The 26,599-nt window shown below is 47.1% G+C and overlaps 1 protein-coding gene and 1 long non-coding RNA gene across 4 annotated transcripts in view; one reads left to right on the top strand and one right to left on the bottom strand.

Moving 5' to 3' along the window:
- adamts6 (ADAM metallopeptidase with thrombospondin type 1 motif, 6) overlaps window positions 1-26,599 on the bottom strand; it is a 32,291-nt gene that overhangs the window by 3,978 nt on the left and 1,714 nt on the right. The window contains exons 3-21 of one of the 3 annotated variants that reach the window (XM_089021164.1): window positions 26,200-26,576; window positions 24,997-25,168; window positions 23,017-23,213; window positions 22,850-22,933; window positions 22,623-22,771; window positions 21,439-21,482; window positions 19,000-19,105; window positions 16,488-16,634; window positions 11,365-11,444; window positions 10,070-10,173; window positions 7,181-7,326; window positions 6,387-6,450; window positions 4,622-4,724; window positions 4,104-4,237; window positions 3,852-3,975; window positions 3,417-3,497; window positions 1,680-1,843; window positions 1,467-1,605; window positions 553-682 (exon numbers count right to left, since the gene is read on the bottom strand). In XM_089021164.1, coding sequence (XP_088877290.1) covers window positions 553-682; window positions 1,467-1,605; window positions 1,680-1,843; window positions 3,417-3,497; window positions 3,852-3,975; window positions 4,104-4,237; window positions 4,622-4,724; window positions 6,387-6,450; window positions 7,181-7,326; window positions 10,070-10,173; window positions 11,365-11,444; window positions 16,488-16,634; window positions 19,000-19,105; window positions 21,439-21,482; window positions 22,623-22,771; window positions 22,850-22,933; window positions 23,017-23,213; window positions 24,997-25,168; window positions 26,200-26,576 — 2,545 coding nt within the window. Of the gene's footprint in view, window positions 1-552; window positions 683-1,466; window positions 1,606-1,679; window positions 1,844-3,416; window positions 3,498-3,851; window positions 3,976-4,103; window positions 4,238-4,621; window positions 4,725-6,386; window positions 6,451-7,180; window positions 7,327-10,069; window positions 10,178-11,364; window positions 11,507-16,487; window positions 16,635-18,999; window positions 19,106-21,438; window positions 21,483-22,622; window positions 22,772-22,849; window positions 22,939-23,016; window positions 23,762-24,996; window positions 25,169-26,199; window positions 26,577-26,599 lie in introns of those variants that run through there. The other 2 variants (XM_089021163.1, XM_089021165.1) reach the window with 2 other exon arrangements.
- On the top strand, window positions 20,132-26,337 carry LOC148884280 (uncharacterized). The gene is made up of 4 exons (XR_016118337.1): window positions 20,132-20,383; window positions 20,474-20,541; window positions 24,780-24,840; window positions 26,203-26,337. It is a non-coding gene; the product is annotated as an uncharacterized LOC148884280 (long non-coding RNA).

The following is a 26,599-nucleotide window of genomic DNA, read 5'->3' as shown; positions in this document are numbered from 1 at the left end:
TCCGTCAAAAATGCAGCATTGCTGACACAACCGTTGCTGCATTATTTGACGATGTGGTTGATATGACATTATCATGCACGCTTCGATTGCCATATTTAAACATCTGCGCTAGCTTGTAAAAGATCCGTCGAAGCGCCTGTACTCCGAGGAGTGGATCCAGATGAGCAACCAGCATGCTTTTAAGCACAGAAAAAAAGGGGTTTCTGCTAGCGTCACACTTAGCACCACTTGGCTGCTGTGTCGCCTCGCACCTGTGCGCACGCTTATGCCAAGAGCATCAAACACAGGTGGTCTCTCTCTCCAGTCTGCATATTATTGGCGCCGGGTGAGCGCGGAAAGTTGTAAATCTGCTTGTTTTATGATTTTCCTCCACACACTTTTTTTAAGGGCAAAAGCCAACTGATATCACTTTTTATGGAAGACTTCTGAGTTTATTTAAGGACAGGTTATTTCATTTTGCTTTTGATGATGCTGTTTTTTTCTCTTCAATTTCCCAAATTTTCACTGATGGTTCTAGAATGTATCCCCCCACAAATGCCCATTTTGACGTACTCGGGAGGGCAGGGCTCGCTATTGCAGTCCCGCTGATTGTCGGGGGGCTTGCCGTCATGGTCGCAGTAGCTGTTCTGGACCACCGAGTTGTCATCTAGTCGCTTGCACACCACCTCCTGCTTCTGGGAACCTGATCACCATGAGGGGTGGGAAAGACATGCGGATAGCTTAGAGCAGTGGTTCTTAAACTGGGTTGGATCGAACCCTATGGGTTCGGTGAGTCGGTCTCAGGGTGGATCCTCCGCCGCAGAGGTCCACCCCTCAGTCTAGTCTGCAGTTAGTAGGCACATTTATTGAAAGAAGAGTTCGATGAATGAGCATATGAAACTGGTGGGGTTTGGTGCCTCCAACAAGTTTAAGAACCACTGCCTTAGACATTAAGTGGTATAGAAAGTGCATCAGTGGAAATACCACAGAGAGTACAAAATGGTACCATAGTGAGTATGTGTCTGCCCTTGATGAAATGCACCAAAATTGCATGAGACTACCTGAGTCACAATTTAGAGATGGCACCCTTTGGACACCTGTTTGTTACATGCTTGGGAGATGTAGCCAGAGTTGCTCTCCCCCGGAGGTAACACTTGTCGTCCATTGGCAGCTATGATGAGAAACGGTAGCAAATCAAAAACTAGTCTGACGGGCGTGACGATGCAGAGATGGATGTATTTATGGCACTCGTTCCCCTTGCTCAATAAATGAGTTGTGTTGATGAGAGGGGTCCTTGGTTTTCCAGGTTCTTGACATGCATATGTCGTTTACACTGTGCGAATGGTAAAAGATGGACGTGTTTTTTGTGTTGCATACTTATACGTGGTCATGTTCCATGACAAAAACTTTCCAACACGTGATGAGGACTCCACTATATTCAAATATTCATACGGAGCAGACAATCAAATTGAAAATGATTGCCTTACCTCCGGCGCACGTCGCTGAACACTCGGACCATGGCAGGTGGTACCAGGAAAAGCCCACCTCGTTGTCGCCGCTTCCCGTGCGCTGAATAGGCACGTTGAACCTGTAGCGGATGCCCTGATTTTGTTCCTGGAGGAGGATCTGTGACGAAGGGGAGAGAAAATTTGGTTTCCGCCAAGCCACACAGTCTCTGAACTGATTGGCTTCAGTGTTACCATGACAATCAGGTTCTCTGTCGTTGCCCCGAGGGCCTCTAAAGACTCAGGTTCATCGGTAGGCCTCTTGTAGTGGAAGGCGGTGCCTGCGATGTCGAACTTCCTCGGCCAGTCGATGGTCCACGCGCCGTTGATGTAATAGTCGTCTCCCTCGGATTTCAAAGCTGGAAGGAAAGGGCGAATAGACCAGTCCTCAGAACCATGATCAAACTTTGATAACAGGCTATGGCCACAGAGATGGTTTACGAAAAGAACTAATGAGATTGTACAGACTTTCGATTTTTGCCTGGTTTTAATGGTGAAAGACTCGTTGATCAAATTTCATGTGCCTAATTCACTTCCGGGGCGGAATTTTTGGTAAAGACATGTCACCTCGCCAATCATCGCTGTTCTCTGACCTATGTAAGATTTGAGTATGGGAAAGCCCTTTCAAAATACTTTTATTTGCTGCGAGATAATCACGACAAGCGAACCGAGCAATTTCGGAGAGGCCGAGAACCAGAAGCAGATGTGCACGGTAGCTGAGGAGTCTACAGGTGGAGACAATCAGCGGGTGTGATGTCATCCAACCCGTTCGTCTTTCGAGCCGTCCGACAAGCCTCTGTCCTCGTAGACAGACGCAGATGTGTGGGAAAAGATTTCAGGTGAAAGGCGCCGCTAATCTGCTCAACGACATCCCGCTTTGCGGTTGTCAAAACAAACCGCGCTCCCTGAACGCATGTGAAAGAATCCCGGCATCACGTGTTTACGACTCGGACAGAACTGCACACATCTGGCACTGATTGTGAGTGCTGTTGTGTGTACAATTGGTGAAAAGGTTTGCAAGCTCGTCACAGATTAGTCATAAATTGTTCCAGGGGAGAAAAATAAGCCAGGATGCGTTGCGAGTGCTGCATAAGATCAACTTTGGTCAAGTTTCTTCTGCCAAAATGTGCTATTAAGCTACATTTCCAGGGGAAGCTCCAGGGAAATTACAGGTCTTGGCATCGCTAATGTACATGTATCTCATCAAAACCTTTCCTTTCCAAGAACTGCGGGTAAATTACCCCGGAACGGCTCCTGTCGTCAAAAAGGCATCATGGTGCTCGTTCAGGGTTACATTCCCGCTGTTGAAACGCGCATCAGACGAAATTCTCGGGAAAATTCAGATCTTGGTACGTACTGCTAACATATGTTGTATGTAATAATTGGAATGTTTTAGTTCCAGGAACTAAATGGACGCCTTTGAACTGTAGGAATTATCATCTAGTTTTGATTTTGGCTTTGGGATAGGCGTGTAACGTAATGCAATATAAATAATGTGGCGATGAACATATGAGGACTGTATATTATGGATTTTTATGACCTTGTCAGCGGGCAGCTGCGTCTAGCTCTCTCACTTCAAACCGGGATACGGCCGTATGCCTTGGAATTGTTTGGCGCATCGCTTAAATGCCTACGTCCGTCGGCCAATAAGAACACAGTGATGTCATGGCCTTATTCAGCCTGTATACTTCGAAGCGGAATGCTTCCGTTGTAACTGCGCAGTCCCGAAAAAGGGCAATGTAAAAGCAACCACAGAGGATAGAACCTTGACTGTTTCAGTAGAGTGCCATAAATAAAAAATCCTTGGTGCTTACAATTAAAGAATGGAATGCGCTTGGGCTGATATTTCTCAAAAATATAAGTGACCGCGTGATGGGACTGTGATAAATTTTATACCAGATGCACAACGGCCTGCCATGGATGGCAACTTACCGATGTAGTTCTTGGATACGGTAACCTCTCGAATCTCAATGTGAACGGAACCTTTGGGGATCTGGACCACCTCCATGTAGCCTGCAAGAGAAGTGCAGTGTGACATCATTTTTTAATGAGTGGATGTATAGAATGCAGTCAAAATGAAAAGGCCAAATGGTCCAAAAAAGGACAAAAAGCAGGAGGACGTGTCACAGGTATTTTTAGATGCACACGCTCAGCCCACCATAGAAGGACAAAGATGTTTGTCACTTCCAGACCACGTCACGTCACCACGACTTTCTTGCGCGGCCAACTCATAACAGAAAATGTCTACCAGATTCCACATTGCTAACTTCAACTGCCTTTATGGGCTTTGGCGTTTTATTTTTTTCCCACCATTTTGAAATTACCACATACGCATTTGTTTTTATGTATTGATTGAAAATATTTGACCTCCTCGGGGTAGAGAGTTGTTGAATAGTCCCTCTGTGGCCTCGCAGGCACTTCCGTCGCCGCCGCACACTCGGCATCGATCCTCTTTGGCGTCCGACGCCAGCACGTTGTCGCAACCCACGTGCTGCAACACAAGAAAACATTTATTCCCTACGTATCGTGTAACTCATACGTGGTCGTACACAGAGTCATCCTCTCATTGCAGTTCTTCACGTAGCCTTTTATCATGAAGCCAGGAAGTAGCGGGCTCACCTTACACTCGCCGTTGATGCAAATGTCCAGGGAGTCGGCTTGGCATCGCGTGCCGTCAATGACAGCCGGAGAGCGCTCGGTGTAGAAATTGTATCCCTCGGCTAGGCAGTTGAGGGCGCACGGCTTGACGCCCCCTGTGAATCAAGCTTTACCTTATTTGGATAATAAGCAATATTTATATACACAACATTTTGGAAATTTGAAAAAAATAAGAATATTGGAACAGGGTCTTTCTGGTGAGGCTAAAATCTTCCATTGAGAGGAGAATCTTCTGATGGGGCTAAAATTTTCCATTGAGAGAAGACCAGATGTGTCAAATTCAGGTCTTGATTGTAAAAACTGTGGCACCGTTTGGCTTGAGTCACGGGTGCTTCTACCCAACCGGTAGCTAAACGGGCATCTTGACCCTTATTTCAGCACTCCAATGTTCTATTAGGATCAGAATCCTACGTCAGGACGAGAGCATAACTCTGAGTTTTAACTGCCATTGAAAATTTCCATGATTTTGTTGAACCCACCGCCAGTGTAAGGTTTCCAGTTGTAGTACTTCCCTCGGAATGGCATGCCGTCAAAGTCGCCGCACTGCTTCTCCCGGAAATCGCGGGATCCCAAAAGACAGGCCTAACACACATAAAAATAGACAAAAGACATATTTTTGGGGTGGGTTGACAAATTCTAATCTGTGGCATTCAATTCTTTCCACTTTTGATTGACCACCGAAAAATGAAAGAGCTACAAATGATTTTAACAAATACACACAGTTGGGCTTTTCAACTCTAATTAGCGTTTCGCTGCCGAATGTGAAGCGGTTGGGATGAGAATCAGCACCTCCAAATCTGAGACAATGGTTCTCAGTGGGAAAAGGGTGGACTGCCCTCGGGGAAGAGATCTTGCCCCAAGTGGAGGAGTTTAAGTATCTGGGAGTTTTATTCACGAATGAGGGGAGGAACGAGCGAGAGATCGACAAGCGGAATGATGCGGCGTCTGCTGTGATGCGGACTTTGTATTGATCTGTCGTCGTGAAGAAGCCAAAAAGCTGAAGATCTCAATTTACCGGTCCATCTACGTCCCAACCCTCATCTATAGTCACGAGCTATGGATCGTGTCCCAAAGAACCAGATTCCGGATACATGTGGCCGATTAGGATGCCTCCTGGAGGCCTCCGTGGTGAAGTCTTGCCCCACTGGCAGAAGACCCCCGGGACGACACAGGATGCGCTGGAAAGACTATGTCACCCAGCTGCACTGGGAATGCCTCAGGATCCACCAGGAAGAGCTGGAAGAAGTGGCTGGGGACAGGGAAGTCTGGGCTGAACTGACCTCGGATAAGCGGCAGAAGACGGATGTATGCGTGGCGGCGCAGAACAAATGATGCGCAGATTGTCCTTTGACAACTGAGGTGGCGACCACAGGCGACCCGACTTAACCCGTCTTGTAATCCGACGCTGCTTTACCTGATGCAACCTGGCCCGGGAACGCATGTAACTGGATTTGACGGGATGCTGGCCCAACTTGACTTGACATTTATAATGAAGCCCCTCTGCCTCCCCCCCCTCGACTGAACTCACTAAGTGACCGATAAACAGCTTAAAGCAAAGCACCCTGTGCATCGTTTTGAAAAACGGCCTGACTGAGAATGTTTTTCTTCATTTACTGAAAGTCATGTGACCAGAATGTATCCCATTCCTTGGCAGCGGCGAGTTGAAAACAGACGATAATTTGTCGTTTAATAAATTAGGCATTCATAAATTGAATTGTCAAATACTTTTATATGGTTTCTCCATATTTTCATGGATCGTGGGTGGGTCTTATCCGCGATAAATGGCGGCTCAGCATTGGTACGAGAGCGACCGCAGGTCCAAATTCCTTGTGTCGTTTTTGACAGACATGGCCAATAAAGATGATTCTGATTTGTGCATTGGCAAGGAAAAAAAATCCGAGGTGGGATGTGGACACGTGGCCACGTTAAATATTTATCTGAAGTGTTGAAGCTCCAAACCCCCCTTTGGGCCTGTAGCTTTTCACGCCGTAAAGAGCGAGCTGTCGTCCGCTTGCGCTCCAAGGAAGTGTCAAGAGCAATGCGTTTGTCGGGAATGATCCCACACGGGAATACTGAATCACTACGTTTTATTTTAATTTTTTTTCAATCTCTGTCTCACCGGACTTCCACCGAGACGGGAAGTCAGGAAGCTGTGGACTGACCTTTGAAAGACCTTGACCAGAAAGTGTAGCAAAAGCCCCCCTGCAGGGTTCGGGTTGCACAAGAAGAAGAAGAGAAACTCACAGCAGTGTTACAGGACCTGTAGCGTTTCCTCTCCCCCAAGCAGTATTTTCCTCCCCCGGAAGGCCTGAGTGGGGAACGGGACACTCGAATGAGAGATGACATCATTGTTCGTCATGGCAACAACCTCAGCAAACACACGGCCCAGACAGAGTTGCATCTATGCTGATCACAGGAAACCCAGTCTAAGGGAACCCCCCTTGCCGCCCACCCCGCGCTGACTTGGCGCGTTGCGAATTAACTACTTCGCGGCCATTTCCAAATTTATTCGGGAATTGGAAAGTGTGACACGTGGAGCGCCATTCCCGAATTACATTTTTCTTGTTTGGGTGCCGATAAAGCGCTGGTCAGACCTCTGGCAATGGTTTTTCCCCTTCCACGATAGGGCAGCATTTACCTTTTGTCCATGTTAGCGCATTGTTGCAGCTTCAGCTGTTATTAAGTGTTATATAAATCAATATGTATGTATTGTATTGCCTTTTGTACAGCTGCCCCCATTTCAAGCTCAGATAACTCCAGACTCTGTGACTTTGGAATTAACTATTTTTTTCTGATGAAAGAGGACAGTCCAAGGTTTCTAACACTGTATTGAATGTTGATGTAGTCCTAAAAGTCAATATTCTGTGGGGCTTGGAATTCGAGTGACAATGACAAAAACATTGGAGTGGACACGTTTTTGCACATCGTCTGGCAGTGAAAGAGTTAAATAAGGCAGAGTGAAAATGAGTCAGGTGGGTCTCACACAGGCTTGGGTGCGTTGTGTGTTTCGCTGGCTGTGGCTTACTTTGCCTACTTACGCTGGGCTGTCACACTGCCTCGCGGACGAGGAGACGCCACCACCACACGTCCGGCTGCACTCCCCCCACGTGGACCAAGCACCCCAATCTCCGTCCTCGCTCTGCGGCCAGGTCCCGAAGGACACGCACTCACCCTGGTAGCACCACTACGGGGAAGCCGGGAAAATACGATAAGCTAGGCAACTTCTGACCAGCAGGGACAGCACAAGTGTCAGTTTGATTGTTTTTCAAGCGTCCCGTCTAGGCTGTAAATTTGCTTCGAAATGAAATGTAGACTACACAGCGCTTGACTGATTACTTTTTTCCCCCCCTAAGGCAACACATGCGCGATCCTTCTTCAAGCCCTTTTAAACACACACTAACTCCCAATCGCGCCATGACTCAGCCCATCATTTCATTGACGTATTCGTCCACTTCTGCAGCCGTCCTTGTAGGGCTTTTATGTCTGACTCAGCTCGCTTGCCTTGTTTTTTTTTTTTTTTTATCATTGAGTATTTGTCACAACGTCTATCTTGGCTTGACTTTCTTGAATTTGCTGAGTAAGTCAATAGTTTTGTGGGTCAGGATGAAAGCTCTGCAAATCCTGGGGACAAAGGCGCCTTGACTTAAGAGTGACCCGACTTGCACACGCTTTGAGATATGAGCCGACTTGTGAGCCAAAGTTGGCGCTACGAGCGTAGTTGGGAACTCACCTCACTTTGGCAGAGGGTGAGCAAATATTCTTGAAAAAAAAAGAGGCTTCATGTTGTTTAATGCATCTCCCAGCTGAAGTTTACTGTCAAGCTTACCATACAGTAAACCTGGAGAATTTCACGTTACATGTTTAAAACAAGCGCATTGCTTTAGCGCTTTAGCTTCAAGCTAGCTATTTTCGCGGCACACTAAGTGGTTGGGAATCATTGGTGTAAGCTTGACGACTTACTCAGCCATTTTATCGAATGGGGAAGAAGAGCTCTTTTGTTTCTTTGTGTCTTGCGGGATGTTGGTTGTAAGGGGACTGGGAGGCCTGGCGCCAAGGGAGGGTGCAAAGCTGCATTGCTAAGCTTGTTGGGAGATCTGAACGAATCTGTTTTGTTTCACCAACTGTGTCAGTGGGTTAAGAGCCCTTTGGTTTCTTCATCTTCCTCGCTGCCAGCGTCATCCTACACACCACCAACCTATGCTGTCTGGCTACACGCTCACCAACCACTACTTTGCAGTCACTGATTTCCTTTATATGGCGCCGTTGACACAAAATGTAGTCTACCTGTGTACTTCTGCCTCCACTCTTATAGGTCACCCTATGTTCCTGTCTCTTCTGAAAGAAAGTATTCACAATAGCCATTTCCATTCTCTTAGCAAAGTCAACCACCATCTGTCCTTCCACATTACTCATCTGGAGTCCAAACCTGCCCATCACCTCCTCATCATCTTTGTTTCCTGCGCCAACATGTCCATTGAAGTCTCCACCAATTACAACGCTCTCACCTCTCGGGATGTTCTGTATGACTTCATCAAAGTCCAACCAAAATGTCTCCTTTTCCGCCAGCGCACATCCTACTTGTGGGGCCTACCCACAAACCACATTGAACATCACACCTTCAATTTCTAGCTTCAGGCTCATCATTCTATCCGATACTCTTTTTACTTCTAAGACATTCCTAACAAACTCCTCTTTTAAGATAACCCCAACTCCATTTCTCTTTCTGTCTTCACCATGATAGAACAACTTAAACCCTGAGTGTCTAGCCTTGCTCCCTTTCCACCTGGTCTCCTGGACATACAGTATGTCTACCTTCCTTCTCTGCATCATGTCAACCAGCTCTCGACCTTTAACTACTGATTCAAGACTATGTGAAGTAAATTCTGAGTTTTGCAATACGGAATTTGAGTGCCACATTCTACAGTCGCACTTATCCGCCACAATGTCAGCTAGTTTTGGAGAGCATCGTTGTCACCAATAACACCTATGCCACAGTAAGAAAGCTGAGTCGGGGCTCTAGGAGGTCTATAGGTGAAGACATAAGAAAGACGCAGGATGAAAATACTGAAGGTCTGAGAATGGTGTTACACAACATCCTCCAGCAAGGTGAGCGCAAATAAGAGGCTCAGTTCAGTGGGTCACTTTTTGTCTGTCTCCCCTCCACTTATAGCCGCCCCTGCCCTCGCCATCCTCCCCCCTTTCCCACCCCTGCCCTTTCCTGTTGGCCCGGCCTCTCTTCATTACACGGCGGGTGAGAAACGGCTGACAGTCATGTTCCTTTGAAACTATTGCGGCACTAAAAAGTGCCCCAAAAGCGCTTCCAAAAGCCCCCCGGCTCAACCTGGGGCCCCCTGTGTTGTCCAGGACCCTGTCCGCGGGCCCCAACCCTCAAAGGCTCCACTGAGCTAATGCTAATGGCCACTGACAGCTCGTGACACTCTCCCATTCTTCCCTTTTAGCCCGCCAACCATCCGCCCATAATAACCGCCGTAATCCGCGTTAAAACTGTCCAACCCTAACCTGGCTGCTACGGACATCTCACCGGTGACGTCAAGCTTGCCTCTCTAGTGTACAAAGGTGGCAAAACTATTCTTAAGTTGAAAATTTGCTACCAATCTTTCACACATTGCCACCTACCACATGTCGCCACGTGATAAGATTTCATATACAGTCGAACCTGGGTTTTCGACCAAAATCCATTCCAGAAACCTGGTCCGAAACCGATTTGACATTTCCGATTCTAATCTATGTAATATCTGCTTATTTTTAATTGCGATTGAACAATACAAACACACCTGCTCACAATGCAATGCTACACGAGGATAATGCGCCGGTCACAATGAAACGCGACACGATTCAGAAAAATCGCACAATGTGTGAGGCCGACCCCTAGCAAGCCAGTAGGACCGAAGAACAAACTTACTTACCCCTTTCTCGATACTCCCCGTCTGGCACAGCGTTCCCTCGGCGGCAGGAATACTGTTCGTAACACAGCGGTTGCTTTTGCTAAGGCACCAGAGCTCTCGACACACTTCCTAGGAAAGAAGCCAAAAGCAGTTGGTCAGAACACATGAACCGGAATTCTGACATAGAAATCCCATGCAGGCACGGGGAAAATGACCAGGGAACAATTGATGCTACCAACAGTCTTCTGGACGGTCGTAACGCGGCGAGTTTATGTGATTCATTAGTCTGCAAAGAGGTCATTTGTGTTTAAATCTGGATGAAGTCCTGGTGTTTTGAGTCAGTCGTGACTAAAGCTCGCTCACCTCTCCACCGAGACCGGTTGCGTCGAGAGACAGGGCTCCCGGGTCGACAAGATGACCCCCCTGGCCTTTCAAATATCTTGAGTCTCATTGACTGTCTGGACAAACACTGCAGTGTTTGTCCAGACAGTCTCCACGCCTTTGCTGTCTCGAACATGAGGTCCATACCCAAAAATTCTCTTCAGCAAATTGCGTATGACCCCTAGTTCGCTTCACAGTTTGGGAGTCTCTGTTCTAAACTTGTCTTGAATGAAAACATGCCGTATTTTGTTGTTCCCAAACCCTTTTCTCCTGACAGAATTGGGGCATCCCTTTTGTCCTCACACGATCGAGCAGAAAGTTTGGCTCTTGCAGTGTCCATGAAAACCCCACCAGGTCTCCCTCCGTGTTCCAACTTCAAAGGCTTTTACAGAACAATCACGCTCGCTAGAACTGGCCCATGAAAAAGTGTTGTGATCTGGATGGGCAGATTATGACCCACTGGGTCAGTAAATATGCCCCCCCTCCCTGTCTCCCTCCAGATTAAACAAAGCGGTAAACTACCCGTCTCTGGTTGCAACCACTTCCCACTGCCAGCTGCTCTCAATAAGCAACTACGCCACTTGCGTCCGCTCTCGCTGCCGAGGATGAAAGGTCAACAACCCGGGCCCTTGCCAACGCCGATACGGGCTTGATGGATTTACGCCAGAGGAGAAGAGAACACGCTGGTGATTAGAAAAAAACACAAGGGCGGGATGCGTGGCTCGATGGAAGAACCACAAAGCCATGGTTGAACCACAGATGACAACTTCATCTTGACATTGAGGGAAACATTGTACAAAGTCGTCGGAAAAATAGACCAAACAAAGCCTCGTGTAGATACCCAAAACCTTCCTGCATCCATAACTCAAAACCACCACGTCTTGGTGAAGTGGGACTGAGGCGAGAGTCGTTGGACCAGGTCCTGGTTTTCTTACCCCATACTTGCACTGGCGCGAAGAGGCACCGTACTGGAAGCGGCACTGTTCGTCGGCGTCGTACACCTGCCCCGGAGCCACTGTTGGGTACAGGAAGTCTTGTTTCAGAGGTTCATTGTCCAGACACGTCCCCCGACCTGAGCTGTCAGAAACACAAAGCTACAATAGGATTGTTTCTTGCACAAATGAACTTGGATCGCATCAGTTGCCCCCAATAAAGGCTTCCCACCACCTTGCGTGATCGATATGAAGTGAAGGACGAGAAGGGCCCAAGGCAACGAGAGACACAATTTGTTTTTGAGGCCGGTATAGTCCTCCGGTCTGTGTCCTGTTTAGTTCGAGACAATCGAGCGTTCTCAAAATCTCAGAACTGAAAAGGCTTGTTGTTGGATTGAACGGCCGTTTTGACTACGGAGCAACTGGCTGAGCTTCTTCAACCAGGAGCTAACAAGAGCCAATTACCCAATTAGGATATAACGGAGCCGGTGTATTTCATTTGGAAAAGCCTGCTTACTATAACAGCGTGTACTTTCCAGCTGTGGTGGAAGGCTGCCGTCCCGGTACAGGAAAAATGGGCGCACTGACAACACAAACGCAAGACGACAAGATGACTGAGGATAATTCAGGCCTCTTCCAAAAATGTCTTCTTCAACGTGAAGACGGACGGCTACTTTTTTCCCAACAGGGAATTTTCCACTTTTTTTTACACAGGTTGTTGTTCGGCTTGCCACTATTTGCTATTTTTTTCCCCCCGACGTGTTGAATTCCTGTCCTGTCCCTTCAAGGACATCGACGCGATGTCTTGAGTTATACGAAACGTCAAGTTTTTCACTGCCCGTCCTCTCATGTTGAAGCAAGGATTCTTCTTGGTTTCTTCTCGGTGGGCCTTTATGTGATTTGAGGAATGCGTTAGAATATTTAATCCCCTCCACATATTACATATAGAGCGCACAAGAAATTAATGAATGACTAGTTTTCAAATCTGAAGTCAAACATAATGACTGATGGTGTTTTATATACAACAATTTGAAATTTTGGTTCGGAATTGATGGAACTTCACAAGTTAGATTTGCTTTTGCGGGCCAAGTAAAATAATGTGGTGGACCAGATTTGGACCTCGGGCCTCGACTTAGACACAGTGACTTCAAGCATTGCATCCGCTGGTGGTTAATTCAGCGGTGAGATACAAAATGTCTTCTTCCTTTCTGTTCTAGTTCTCCAACCTCGGTGTAATCGGCTGCTTTTGGATTTCTCTCCTGTTGTCTGGAAAGGGATGGTAATTAATTTGCAACGAACACAACGTTTTGCTCCACGGTCCCGTCCCGTTTCGTTCTGTTCCGTATCTGGATAATGTCAGGAGAGCTGCGCTGCACCTTCCAAATGTTGCCTTGTTTTTACAACCCGGTTGCAATCAGCCAGTTTCAGGGTTGTCTAGTGTTTTTTTTTCAATGTATTTTTTTAAATTCAAATATATTAGTCAATTTCTTTTTTTTTTTTCCTTCATTTCTCACCGTGATTGATTTACTTCCAAAAAAAGTTGCCAAGAGTACTTGTGGTGCCGCGGGGTCGATTCCTCTCTGGCGCTTCAACCATCCCGAGCGTTGGCCGCAATCGCTTAAACTCAACCTGAACTCTTCGGCAGAGCGCCTTCATAAAGCATTTCTTAAAAAATCCAAACAAAGCCTCGCAAGAAAGTGGATGTAGGCCAACGTGACGGCCAAACTTGTTTACTTGGCACGGAGAGAAGCGTGTGTGTGATATCCAAAAAAGCTCTGTCTGGGGGAGGTTGGAACGGCAGGGTAATTGGGAGTTTACAGACAAAACCCTTTTGTTGGAAACACCGAGGCATAAAAAAAGACATGAAAGTGGGAAAAAAATGGGATGTAAGATAAGTGTAGGCGTGCTGGGGTTGGGTTGCCGGATTCCTTTGAACACACCAAGCGGCTTTGTTTGTCATCTCCATCCCGTGGATGCGAGATAGCGACCGGGAGGGTGCGGGGATCTGTTCATACATCCGCGACGTCCATTTTCTCCATTGCCGCTAAACGTTTTCACCGTAGTTATCTGCTCAGCTTTCGCAGAGCAGACGTTGTCGAACGTCTGCCGGACTTGGAAGTTGGCCCAGCCAAGGCCTGAATCATACACCGAGGGCATATAAAGAAGCTTAAGGGTGGTCCTACCTAACACGTAAAACGTTTAGCATTTATGTACCTAATTATCTGTACTTTACCCAATGCCTCCATTTATTTCTTATAGTGGTCTGCATCCTGCGGCTCCGGATCCGCAAACGGCACTTTTATCCCTCAGCCGTGTTCCCCTTTTGATGTGTCATGGTTTGCGCGCTGATCCTCAATAGCAAAAAAATAAATAAAGCACAGAGGCAAGCTCAAATGAATATTCTAATTGTTATTTTCCAAATATGTATTTGACATTGCGACGCGGAGTAGTCCTTTTAAATCCATGTTGACAGCTGACTGCACGCTCCGCAGGCGAATAAATGATGACGGAACACAGAAGCAGACAGCCGTTTTTGTTGGCTGCACATGGATCATTTAAGTTTGGCTTCCATTCCGAGAATATGGGGAGGGGGGCTCAACTAGATATGGACTATTTCAGTTGAAAGTCAGCTTCAATCGTCTTCCTTTTTCATCGGGTCACGTGTTTTTGTGGTGCGCGCAAATAAAATTCTTGTGTTCCCCAGTTTGGATGTCCCACAAAAAAAGATTTGGTGACCAAACAACATCACAGCGGTGACATTTTCGTTTCGGGCAAGATCCCATCGGGAATCGCTGTCACGCCAGCAGCGTGGCTGCCGCGGTTTACGTGTTACGTAGGTTACGACTATTCATTGATGTATTATTTCATCTTATTTTTTTGCCTTTGAATGAGATGGCAACGAGCGCCTGACTTTGGAACGAACGGGCTGTGACGTGCGAGGAGCAAGCGGGCCAGGAGCTCCCCGTCAGGCTGGCGGGTATCTGCTTTCTGCCAGACGCTGAAGGCCGACTCCAGATGTTTTGTCTGGCTTAGTCTGACTCCAGTCCCGTGCGCGTTTTTCACCGTGCCAGGCTGGCAGCCAGCGGGGGCCTCATTCCGACACACACACACAAAAAAAAAACCAATTTTGAGCCTGCAGTCATGTGAGTGCGTATGAGCCACTTGAGCATTTATTCAGGACCCTCTAAGGTCCTATGTACTCGTATGCTCTTTGTCCTCACTCAAAAAACACATTTTGCACACTCAAAGAACAACGATTAAGGATTTAGTGAATGGACAAATATGTAAATCAAGAGAAATTTGTAGGGTCTTAACTCTTTGACTGCCTGACGTGCAAAAATGTGTCCACTCTAGTCTCAGGGTTTTTGTCATTTTCACTCAAATTCCAGGATCCACAGAATATTGAGTTTTAGGACAACATAAACATTCAATGCAGCATAAGAAACCTTAGACTCTCTTCTTTTATCAAAACAAAAGGTTCATTCCTAAGTCGTATGCGTCTGGAGTTATCTGAGCTTGAAATGGGGGCATCTGTACAAAATACAATACATACATATTGATTTATTGGCAAACCGCTACCATAGACAAAAGGCAAATTCTGTCCCATCGTGGGAGGGAAAAACATTGTCAGAGGTCTGACCAACACTTTATCGACATCCCCCTGCTAGAAAAACCAAAACCCAAACAAATTCAGCAATGGCGCTCCACGTCCTATTTTCAATTCCCGAATCAATTCAGGAATGGCAGTGTATGAGTTAATAAGGCAAGCTTTAACGCTCAAAGGACAACCGACACCATTTTTTATTTCCTAACTGACATCAGAAAAATGTTTTATAGCATCTAAAATACCCAAAACACGCAGGCTGATATTTTTAGTCAAATGAAACACACCGATAAAAATGACTTAAATTGTCCAAAAACTACTTCAAAATTAACCTGGAAATCACCAGTTTCAGAAGGTCCCGCCCCCTTGTTCGTGACGTCACGCCAAGACGTCTTGCCTTGTTCGCGAATCAAAACAATGGCTTCAGATTCGGAGAAGATGCTTTCTTGTTACTCATCCAGTTATGAATATGATTCAAATAGTTCTGAAGTGGAAAGCATAAATGTTTGTAAACGATTAAAGAAGTAATTCCTTGTCGTTTTGTGGCATCTGGACTGAAATGTAGCGTCCCAGAAAATGCACAAGATGGCGCCCAAGTTCAGTTGGAAATGGGCTGATTTGTCTGCTGGAAATTTGTGTCAGCTCATATCAAATAGTAGTCTTGGTGCAACACACGATTCACCATTGACTAAACAAAGTACCCAAAAATGCATTGTGTGTCGCTTTCTCGGTCAGTGACGTTTCGGTCAGTGATACCTACCGTGACGTCACGGTAAGTATCGTAACCAACTCCTGAATATTCAACGCGAGTCTTAAAACGTAAAATATAGCTATATGCGGTGGAATCTTTGTAAAATACACTCAGTAGAAGTCATTTGAAGTTATTTTACAAATTATGGACACAACTTGTCCGGAGGCGTTCGGTTGTCCTTTAAATTCAAACGGCAGGCCTCCGATGCGTGACTTCCTGTAACTTTTTTGTGGCTCTACTCATGATAGACAGACACGCCTACCAAATTTCATGCTGTTCATTTCATGACCAAATTCTTTTGGAAAATCCGGAAGGCCACTGGTGAGCCAAAATGACCGTTTCAAACCAAAGTGGCAGACTTCCTGTTTCTTTTCACGCATGGCTTCTGGAGAGTTTTTGTTCATCTACTCGTGACAGACCTGCCTAACCAAATTTGCATTGTCAAGTGCGACTGCCTATGAACTTGCAGAATTTAGTTTTTGGGTGTGTATTGAGCGAGCGACTGAATTCAAAGGATGCTGGGAAAATTGCCAGAATGACCTGAGCGAGGATGGCCGCCTCACACCAAAACGGCAGACATCTTGTTTCTTTGAAGGCGTGACTTCCTGAGGCGTGATCGTACCTCTTGTCAGACAAACGACGACGGCTCGTGTGCATCGGTAGGACAATTGCGTTCTTTCCATTTCAGAAGCCACTTTTGGTCAACAGGCACGAGTTTACGCTCGATCAATAATATCGGAGAAAAGAAATTGGGGGCGAGCAGGCACTTACTCGAGAAAGCTGGTGATGTAGTCCTTGCTGCAGGCCGACCAGGAGAAGGGGTTGGTGTTGGCCGTGATGTGCGCCGCCATCAGTTTGGCCGTCTCGTGGCCTTTGGTGCCGCACGAGTTGCCGATGCCGTCGTGGTTCATGCCGAAGCTGCGAATTAGAAAGCCCAGATCATCAGTTAGCATATTGATTTATAAGATCTTGAAAAGAACTCTAAAATGTCAATGGAGCCCGTGAAGGGATGCCAGAGTAGGAGTTATGTGCTCCCTCTTACAAGTACCAGTGAAGAGGCGAGCTGCAGCATTCTGGACCAACTGAAGACGCTTCATGGAGGATTGACTGACTCCAAAGTAAATCGCATTGCAGTCATCGAGCCCAGATATGACAGGCGCAAAGGCTAGCCACTTCTGTCCATCAAGAAGAAACCCCCGCCCCCACCCCCGCCTGCTCTCAAAACAGCTGTGTGGAAAGCATCCCCCGGGTCAAGGGTCAAACTCTGTCTGGAGCTCAGCAGCAATGAGCAAAAAGGTCTAATCATCACTGTGACGCCTGCCTGTCACTCAACGCTTGCAGGTCTGAGCAGGTCAGGTGGGGGTTGGGAGGGGGGGGGGGTGATCCTTTGGATCAATTACTGGAAGGGTCCCTGGGCTGGAGAGTTTGAAAACTCATCACCTTAAATAATCCATTTCAATGTTTGTTCCAGATCTGATCTTGGCCTTGACTTTGAAATGGCTTTTTTGGGGACCGGGGGGGTGAAAACATGGCGTGGCCAACACATTTTATACTGTGAAGCTGACTTTGGATTAATTATTGTTTTTGAAATTCTGGAGGCGATTGGCGACTCTAAATGGCCGCTGAAATTCAAAATGGACGATTTCCTGTGCCCTTATGGCTTCTTGAGGATTTTTTTGTGGGTCTATTCATGATCAAGATGTCTTGTCAAATTTTGATTCCCCAAAGGATATACTGGCTTTGCGGACTGAATTCTTAAAAATTCAGAACCAAGCCTGACGTCTGTCGGTGAAACGGACCAAGTGCACTTTTCAGTTTTACCGACAGCCATTTTGCTGGCCAATTTTGAAAAGTCACCAGTCACCGATGTGATGCCCACCCGTCAATCACCGCCGGCGGGTCTGAGCTTGCCGCCAGAGAGGCTGGAAAGTCGTGAGGGACGTCCGTTACTCCTTTTGGATCAATTACCGGAGAGTTCCCGGCCGGGCTGGAGAGTTTGAAAACTAATCATCTTCACAATCAATTTGAAGTTTTCCTCGCCGGCCCCGGCGGCACAAATCACCTCTAATGTATTTAACAAACCCGAGCCGACCGCATCGCGCCGTCTCAAGCTGTTTTTCTAACGCGGGCTGCCTATGTGACATTTTAGAACGCTCTGGAAATAAATCAGGCCCCGGCCGGCCTGCCATGCCGCGCCGTTATTCCTTCGACATCTTCTACAGGCACGGACTATTTTTACAACGGGCCCCCTTTTGCAACAGAAGCAGACGCGAGACATAATAAAAAGGAAATGGCCATCTTGCACAACTCTCCGGGGAGCCTAATACATCATCATTATTGCACGCGCGCCGCACGCCGGACTCAAACCAGCCCAACGGCCCATCGCGCCAAGTCCCAAAAGCATGCGGCTCGGTGGGGGGGGGGGGGAGGATCGAACGGCTTAAAGGTGGGAGGTCACGCAACGTTTGACATCTGAGCCCGATCACATGCGTATGTACAACTGTCGCGGCTTGGAATTGAAGCAGATTGACGTGGGACAGGAGATGTGAGACAATGCTTTTTGGCAACCACAAATATGCCAGCACTGTTTTTGATTGGGAGGAATGTCAGTGCCATTTGACTGTCAAAAGTTCATGGTGTTGGACAGTCTGCAGCTGGATGGATATATGGCTTGATGAGCCTGCCATGAGAAGAAAGGAGCGCTGATGCGTATGTGGAACTGTCGCGGCTTGGAATTGAAGCGGATTGACGTGGGACAGGAGATGTGAGACAATCTCTTATTGTCAATGGATGCTACAGCTTTGTTTGCTTTCAACATTTAGCTTGTAGCAGACGTGCACATGCCACTGTGATGTCCCTGATCCACTGGTGAAAATGACGCTTTGATCCTCTCCTGTTTCATTTAGAGCTGAGGTTGCACAAAGTGCTTGAGATTGAATGACTGTGTCTTTGTGTTGTCACATTATTTGTTATTTTCACTTCACGATTGCACTGCGAGTGGCTGCCTTTCCAGCAGCTGCTGTATTTTGTTTTTCTACTTCTTCCCTTTCTTTCTTCTTCCTTTCATGACTTTACTGGTGTGAAATTTCCATTTCTCCACTGCGAGACAAAGAAGGGCTAATCCAATCCAAAACTTTTTATTTTCATTATACAAATTCCCAGAGCCAGGGTGACTTGCCCGACATTGTTTTTTTTTCTCCCCCCCGCATGTATTTCGGAACAAGTCTTTCAATTCTCTTGAGGGTCTTTGGCCGCTGGGGGGAAAAAAATCATTTGCACTCACTTGTGGCCAATCTCGTGTGCGATGGTGAAAGCCGAGCCCAGGCCAATATCTTCGTTGATGCTGCAGCTTCGCTCCGGCTCGCACATTCCTGCCACAGAGGCCAAACCTCCATGCAAAAAAAAAAAATAAAATACATTATATTAAATTTTATATATATATATATATATATATATATATATATATATATATATATATATATATATATATATATATATATATTAAACACACACATATTAGCATATTTGACAATAAAGCTGACTTTGACTTTGACACACCAGGAGTCAAATGAGAGCACACTTGCTAGGCTTCTCCACTTTAGCGAGATTAGCATTAACCGCTCGCTTGTTCACTCGATTACTACTTTCTGTGTTTTTTGACGGGGGGTTAACTTCACATTATTTATTTATGTACCAAAAAAATATACATATGATTCCGAGGTTGTATCTATCTATCTCGGTAGCTAGCTAGCTAGCTATCTCGCAAGCTAGCTATCTTATTAGTAATAATAATCATACATTTCATTTATCAGCGCCTTTCAAAACTCTCAAGGACACAGGATATTTTCTCTGCGGGTGAGCAGCGGCAGCCACACGCGCTAGCGTTCACTCAACTTGGAAGTAACATAAAGTAAAAAAAAAAAAAAAAAAAAAACTAAATAACAAATAATATGACAACATAAAGACACACAGTGTCATTCATTCTTCAGCACTTTCTGTACCCTCTTTGTGACATGAAGCAGTTCTAGATGAAAGAGGATATTTGCTATCTATTAGCTATCTGGCTGGCTGGCTAGCTAGCTCGCGATCGATTAGCTATAAGCTATATAGCGATCTATCTAGCTACCTATCTATTAGCTATGTCCTTGAGAGTTTTGAAAGGTGCTTATAAATATGATGTATTATTATTATTATTATTATTATTGTTATTGCAAATTTCCCCATTGTGGGATGAATAAAGGTTTTCTGATTCTGATTATTATTATTATCCGCACAACATGTCCTCAATTTCTCATGTTTTGGTTGCCCAAGAGTGAGCGTGAGAGAGACAGAGAGAGAGAGAAAGAGGTGTCAGGATTGGTTTCCGGCTACTGGAAAACATCGAGACGGAGGTTTACACTTTGTCGCCTAAAACGCGGGCCAAGGAAGGAAACGCCGTAACCGCCGCACCCAAAAAAGCTGTCGCCGTGAAGAAAGAAAAAAAAGATGTTTTCCTCATTTTGGAAGCTGTCGAAAGAGAAGAGAGGAGAAAAAGGAGTGCGGGAGAGAGTGTTTCAACTTTTAGCCTCCCCTGCAATCCAGGTGTCGCAAGGCATTTCTTCCCAGAAGCCCGAGAGGTCACTTCGGGCGGGAGGCAGGAGGCAATTCTTCACAGATGACATCGATCGGTGAGTTCACAGTGAAGTATGTGTGTTTTTTTGGCCGATTATCTTCCTTGTCTCCAATACATTTTCTCTCTCTCTCTCTCTGTGATCCAGACTTTTTGAAGAGCATCTCGGCAGCACCCAGTGTTCATCCAAGTCGCAGCCTCCGCAAAAACGACGAGGTACATTTGAATTTGTGTACTTGTCACTCTGACGTCTATTTCAATCACCTGTCAATCAATCATATGTCAAATGCTAAAGCATTCAACATCTGCGGACCGATCTCGTTCGGTCTTTGTTGGTATCTCCAACACGCCAATCCCTTTAAACTGAACTCCAGTCCAGGTGGGGGGGGGGTTAGTTTGTTCAAGCACCCCCCCCCCCCCCCACCACCTTGGATAAGAGTGTCACGGCTTTTGTATCCTCTTTGCTAAGAGGCTAAACAAGAATAGACTCGCAAATCGCGACGGTCCCAAATGCGAGGAGGCGAGCCTGAAGGTGAGGAAAGGAGGCGGGGGTGGAGGAAGGGGGGAGGAAGGGGAGGGAAAGGAAGGAGAAGGCCTACTCTGCCATTACTTGAAGAATGCGTGCGGGAGTGTCGCTCGTCCTCTGAACGCCACCGCGGCCGCCGACTGTGTACTATCTGCGGGCTGCACCGTGACTCGGTGACCCCAAAAGGCCAGAGTTGTCGCCCTGAGGCATGATCCCCGAGAAGAGGGCGATGGGGGGGTTTCGGCCACGAGGAAGCCAAGCAGATGCCGCGGCAATTAAAGCCACGGGGGGAATGTGACGAATGCGCTCAATCTGTCAAAGCGCCCCCCCCCCCCAAGTCACAAGAAAACCTCCAAGATATACTGTGCCGCCTGCGGGGCCTTTGCGCAGATAAGATGATGGCCAGAGGAGGTGGGAGATGAGACGGGGGGGACAGAGGCGCCGTTTTGCCTTTGCTCCCTTCCTAAAGTCGCCTCAAACGACAACTGCGCATGCGTGATGAATCCCAACTCTGATTTTCAAACTGCAAGTTCACATTATTGGCCTCCAAAGCATTTTTGTCATCAATTTTACGGCACTGTACTCACCCAGCGTTCCACAGGGCTTGTTCTTGTAGGTGCAGATGTCATACCTGAAAAATTAAAAAGAAGATGAAATTCAGACGAGATGCAAGCAATGGAAACGCTCTGTCGTGACCGCCCCGTTGACCCCCGCTAACTCGCGTGCCGCTAATCCGATACGCCGCAGCCGAGGGAGGCCGCGTGCCTCTTACGATGGCCACCAATCGTACCGAAAGCTTTTAATCTATTAAAACCAAGGGCACGGCAAATTTGATTTGCCTCTGCTTTTTCCGCCTTCTTCCCAACGTGGTTCCTACGACTTCATTGAAGCGGTCACCAACCTGGAACTTTGTCTTAACCCGTATGGAGAAAGAAAATGAGGGAGCCAAAACTCGGAAAACCGATAAAGCACAAATCGGACCTCTCTCACTCAAGAAAGCCAACAAAATAAATCCCCAAATCCTGATCCACAGGTGTCAAAGTTGAGGCCCAGGGGCCAAATCTGGCCCGCCACTTTATTTTATTCGGCCCACGAAAGCAAACCAAATTACAGTAAAGTCTCGTGATATCGATATTCTCGGGAGTCGGAAAAAATATCGATATAACCGGACTATCGCTATATCCGATCCTGCGGCATGTAAATTTTCTCCTTTCATAGAAATAGTATCGTAATAAGCAGTACTATCGATATAACCAATATCGATATAACGAGACTTTACTGTATATGATGCTTGTTAAAGTCCAAACTGAAATTTCAAATTTTCCCATGTAAACCACAAAAACGGTCATTATTTTTAACTTAAAATTTAGGGGTGGGGGCAATGTTGGTGGGTCGTGACCAAAAGAACGAGATCCCGGTACAAGCGCCCAAAATATCTCCGTAGGGTGTCCGGGCTCTCTCTTATAATAATGTAAGAAGCTTGGTCGATCGGGAGTCCAGCCACTTCTCCTCCACATACCTAGATGAGGTGGCTCGGGCATCTGATTAGGATTCTGATTCTGAAAGTGAAGAGACGCTTCTGGAAAAGGAATGCGCCCGCAAACTCGAGTTGACCAGGCCAAATACCTCGGCCACAAATGCCGCCGATAAAGACGAAGAAGCGCGGCTTTTGGCTCCCATCGCCCGACATTGTACAGGCCACCTTGAAATTGTCATTTTCCAAGTCGTCGTACCGACCGAAAGAGCGCCGACGTCCGACGGCGGTCCTCACCGAGTGATGAGCACAGCGTTGTCGTGGTGGGCCATCCCGTTCTCCGGAATGCTGTTGCCGCTGTCGCCGTGTTGGGACAGGATGGACTTTTGCCATTTGCAGAAGCTGTCCAGAGACTTGTCGGCGTGATGGTTGATCTCCAGGTTAGGCTGGAAAGGGGTGGGGGAGGGGGGATACGTCGATGACAACGGGGACAGGTCGCCATTGTTTTGGTTTTGTCTTGGTACCTGATCTTCAGTCAGAACGATGAGGCGGGTCACGATAATGTTGACAACATTTCCTAGGCTGGCGTCACGGTAAAGTTTGGCAACCTGACCTCCAGAAAAGAAGAAGAAAAAACACAAAGTCAGACAAACGGCATCCGCCATCCAAAAAAAGTCGGCATCAAACTTACAATATTCATGACGGACAGGATGTAGTGCTCGATGTCTTTGCGGCCGTGGTAGCCCACCATCATCTTGTCGGCCACCACCAGCGTCTCCACGAAACGCTCGGAGCTGACAGAGCGCCGCCTCCGCTTCCGCCGTGCGTCCGCTTGGCTTGCGGCGGGTGCTCGGACCGGTGGGGGACGCCCGCTGGTTTTGACCGGGTCTGGAAATCACAAAGACTTTGGTTCTCCCATTTTGCATCATTTCCCCGAGTGTTTGACTCTGAACTTTGCCGCTGTCGCCTTTGGCTTTCTGACCCAGATGTTGTGGCTAAAAACATTAAGATGATACGTGTCGGGGCACGCTAGCTTCCTGTCGACGACGGCTTTATCCCAAACAGTCCGCCTCCTTTTGCCTTTCTGCATCTTTTGATGTGTGAATGTCAGCGTTTATTAGGATCCGCGGAATGACTTCAGTCCCCCATTTTAAGACCTCAGACTTGCTTTGAAGGCGGCCCGGTAGTCGAGTGGTTAGCACAACGGCTTCACAGTGCAGAGGTCGCCGGTTCGCGTCCCGGTCCGGCCTCCCTGTGTGGAGTTTGCATGTTCTCCCCGGACCTGCGTGGGTTTTCTCCGGGTCCTCCGGTTTCCTCCCACACTCCAAAAACATGCATGGCAGGCAGATTGAACACTCCAAATTGTCCCTAGGTGTGAGTGTGAGAGTGACTGTTGTATGTCTTCGTGTGCCCTGCGATTGGCTGGCAACCAATTCAGGGTGTCCCCCGCCTCGTGCCCGAAGACAGCTGAGATAGGCTCCAGCAACCCCCGCGACCCTAATGAGGAAGAAGCGCTACGGAAAATGAGATGAGATGAGATGAGACTTGCTTTGACTCAAGCTTACTCAACACTCAACTTGACTTTGACTTTTCGACTTGGCGTGTATTACTCGTCTGTTTCTTGATTTACAACCTTCATCCGGGTAAAGTGGCAGGAGACAGCAGAGTACCATATTTTCCAGTGTATAAGAACTATAAGGCGCACCTTCAATGAATGGAAAACGTTTTATCTAAGGTGCAGGGTCATTTTTTGAAGAAAATCAAGGCTTTTGGGTATGCCTTATACACTGGAATATACGGTAAAACTAATCAAAATACAAATCTGGTGCATTCACAACTGTACAGTGTGACATTACATTGTTGGCTTGTGTCGATTTAAGCGTCTCTAGCTAATCCAGAATTCTACTGCTCGCCTCTTGACTGGTACTCGTAAGAGGGAGCACATAACTCCTACTCTGGGATACATTTGAGAGTTCTTTTCAAGATCGTATTATTTGTCTTCAATTCTTTCAATGGCCTCCTGAGCTCACCCGCCCCTATACACCTTCCCGGCGCCTCATGTCTGCTGACCAGACATGATTAGATGCGCTAAACGGAGGCTCAGAGGGGATGGAGCCGTTTCCGTTGCTGGTCCCACTCTCTGGAATGACCTACCGCTAAACATTTGGCAAGCCTCCTTGCTGCCAATCTTTAAAACCAGCCTCTTTAAAACTCACTTGTACTCTTTGGCATTTGACTCCGCATGATTCAGACTTGATCTTAATTTTAAACTATGCTGCTTTCTGCTATCTTTGTGACTAATGTATTTCCTGTTTAGGATAGTAGTCCATGCTAAGCACTTTGTTACAGCTTCAGCTGTTGTTAAAGCGCTATCTATATACATCAATATTGTACGTATTGTTTTGTATTGTATTAAAAGTTGTGTAAGATTCATAAAATATCTTTTTTTTATAGATAAGGAGACGCAACAAGGGCGAGATGTCACTTCATCCATCGCGACGAAGCCCAAATTAAGGTAAACTACAAAAACCGAACCGGGAAAATGCCCCAACCTGAACTGAGCTTCCAATCAGCTCCGCCTTTTACTTGGGCAGACCAAAAAGGTCAAGATTTGTGACCTGTTTCCTCTCCTCTGAAAAATAAATAACCACAACGGGGATGGCGCTCCCACCTGAAATGCCGCAGCTCGCCTCCTGGCTCTGCTCCTGCGACGAGGGCACGGCGGACATCTTATAAATAACGTGTTGCTGTGCTTGATTCGGGTTGGGCTCGCCGGTGGGGGACGATGTGTTCTTTAATGGCTCGATTAAATATTGTTCTTCTTCCGTCGATATGATGCCGTGCTGGTCACGTTGGAAAGAAGAAGGAGAAACAAGAAAATTATTTCATTTGTAGACTTGGTTCTTTTTTTCCCCGCTAGCTATCTAAATGCGGTATTTTGTAAAAACACTCTTAGAGGAAAAATTAATATTCCTCCGGCGTAAGAATCACCGTGTTTCCACGTATAAACTGCATTTTTGAACTTGACTTTGTAAACGATGACCTTCACATCCCCGATCATCTCTTGTCGCGATATTTGCTTGCCACTGGACAAAAATGAACATCAGCATTTTGAGAACGGCTGCTTGCAAACGGTGCGACTCTCTCAGCGATCCGTATCTCCTTGCGTCTCCTCCAAAATTTGCCTTTCACAAAGAGGACCTAAGCCAAATTGTCAGTATTTAAAATACCTAATCCTTTAGCGGCCAGTCAAACAAGCAATTAGAGCGAGAAGCGGTATTCAAACAATTACCCCGAAGCACCTCGTTCGAGTGCACAAGAGCGTGTTGGCGCTGTGAAAATATAAAACTTCTTTTATTTGGGTCTTTTCAAAACCGAGTCAAGGTTTTCCAATTGTCCAGACGGCTGATTGCATTAAAGCGCGCACACTCGCTTTTGACCATTTTTGGTGTTGTGAGCGGAGGGTGGTGGGGAGGCGGCCGGTGGGGAGCAAACACTAATTCAATTTATGATGCTGCGTCTCGATGCTGCCAGCACATTTGGCCTACGAGGCCAATCCGTCTTCACATGTGCGAGCTTTCGACTTCTTGTTACTGCCAAGTCGTTTGTTGCATGACTTTATCGGCGTGACGCACTGACTGGCCCAATGACGGTGCGACGCATTGACTGGCCCAATAACGGCGCGACACATTGACTGGCCGAATAACGACGCAACACCTTGACTGGCCTAATAACGGCCACTGAAAGAAAAAACGACGTGTGTGATTACCGAAACCGAAGCCTCGGCCTGGCACGCGTTTGGCAAGTTATCTCCTGTAAGTAAGAGCGTTGTGAACAACACCTGAATAGTTCTCGGTGGTTACTTTGCTCTTACCAGGCCATTGCAGTTGCTGAGCGCCACTCGAGTAGCACCGCGCCGGTCGGTCAAGAATCCCACATAGTGGCAGTTGTCCACCAGGTTGTGGCGCCACTCCAGGCCATCGCGGCCCCAGTACTCCACCGTAAAGTGCTTGGAGACCAGGTGAGGGCTGAGAGTCACGTTTAAGTGGAAGCGCTTCCCGTAGGCCGAGAGGCTGTAGAAAAGCTGCGCCTCGGGGGGCTCTGGCGACAGGCCTGCCAAGGGGTCGGCCGCCCCGCGTCTCCGCCGTCCGGGTCGGTGGTGCTTCACGGCATAGCTCAGGAACTCGCCGTTCTCATCCACCCGCACGGGGACGGTTAGCTGGTAGTGCTGCAGGTAGGACAGGAACTCCTCTGCGAACACACGCGACCAACGC

This window comes from Hippocampus bargibanti, linkage group LG18 (assembly GCF_051943395.1).
Source record: "Hippocampus bargibanti isolate YZ-2025 linkage group LG18, ASM5194339v1, whole genome shotgun sequence".
Lineage (NCBI taxonomy): Eukaryota > Metazoa > Chordata > Actinopteri > Syngnathiformes > Syngnathidae > Hippocampus > Hippocampus bargibanti.
This window is presented reverse-complemented; position numbering and strand designations above follow the sequence as displayed.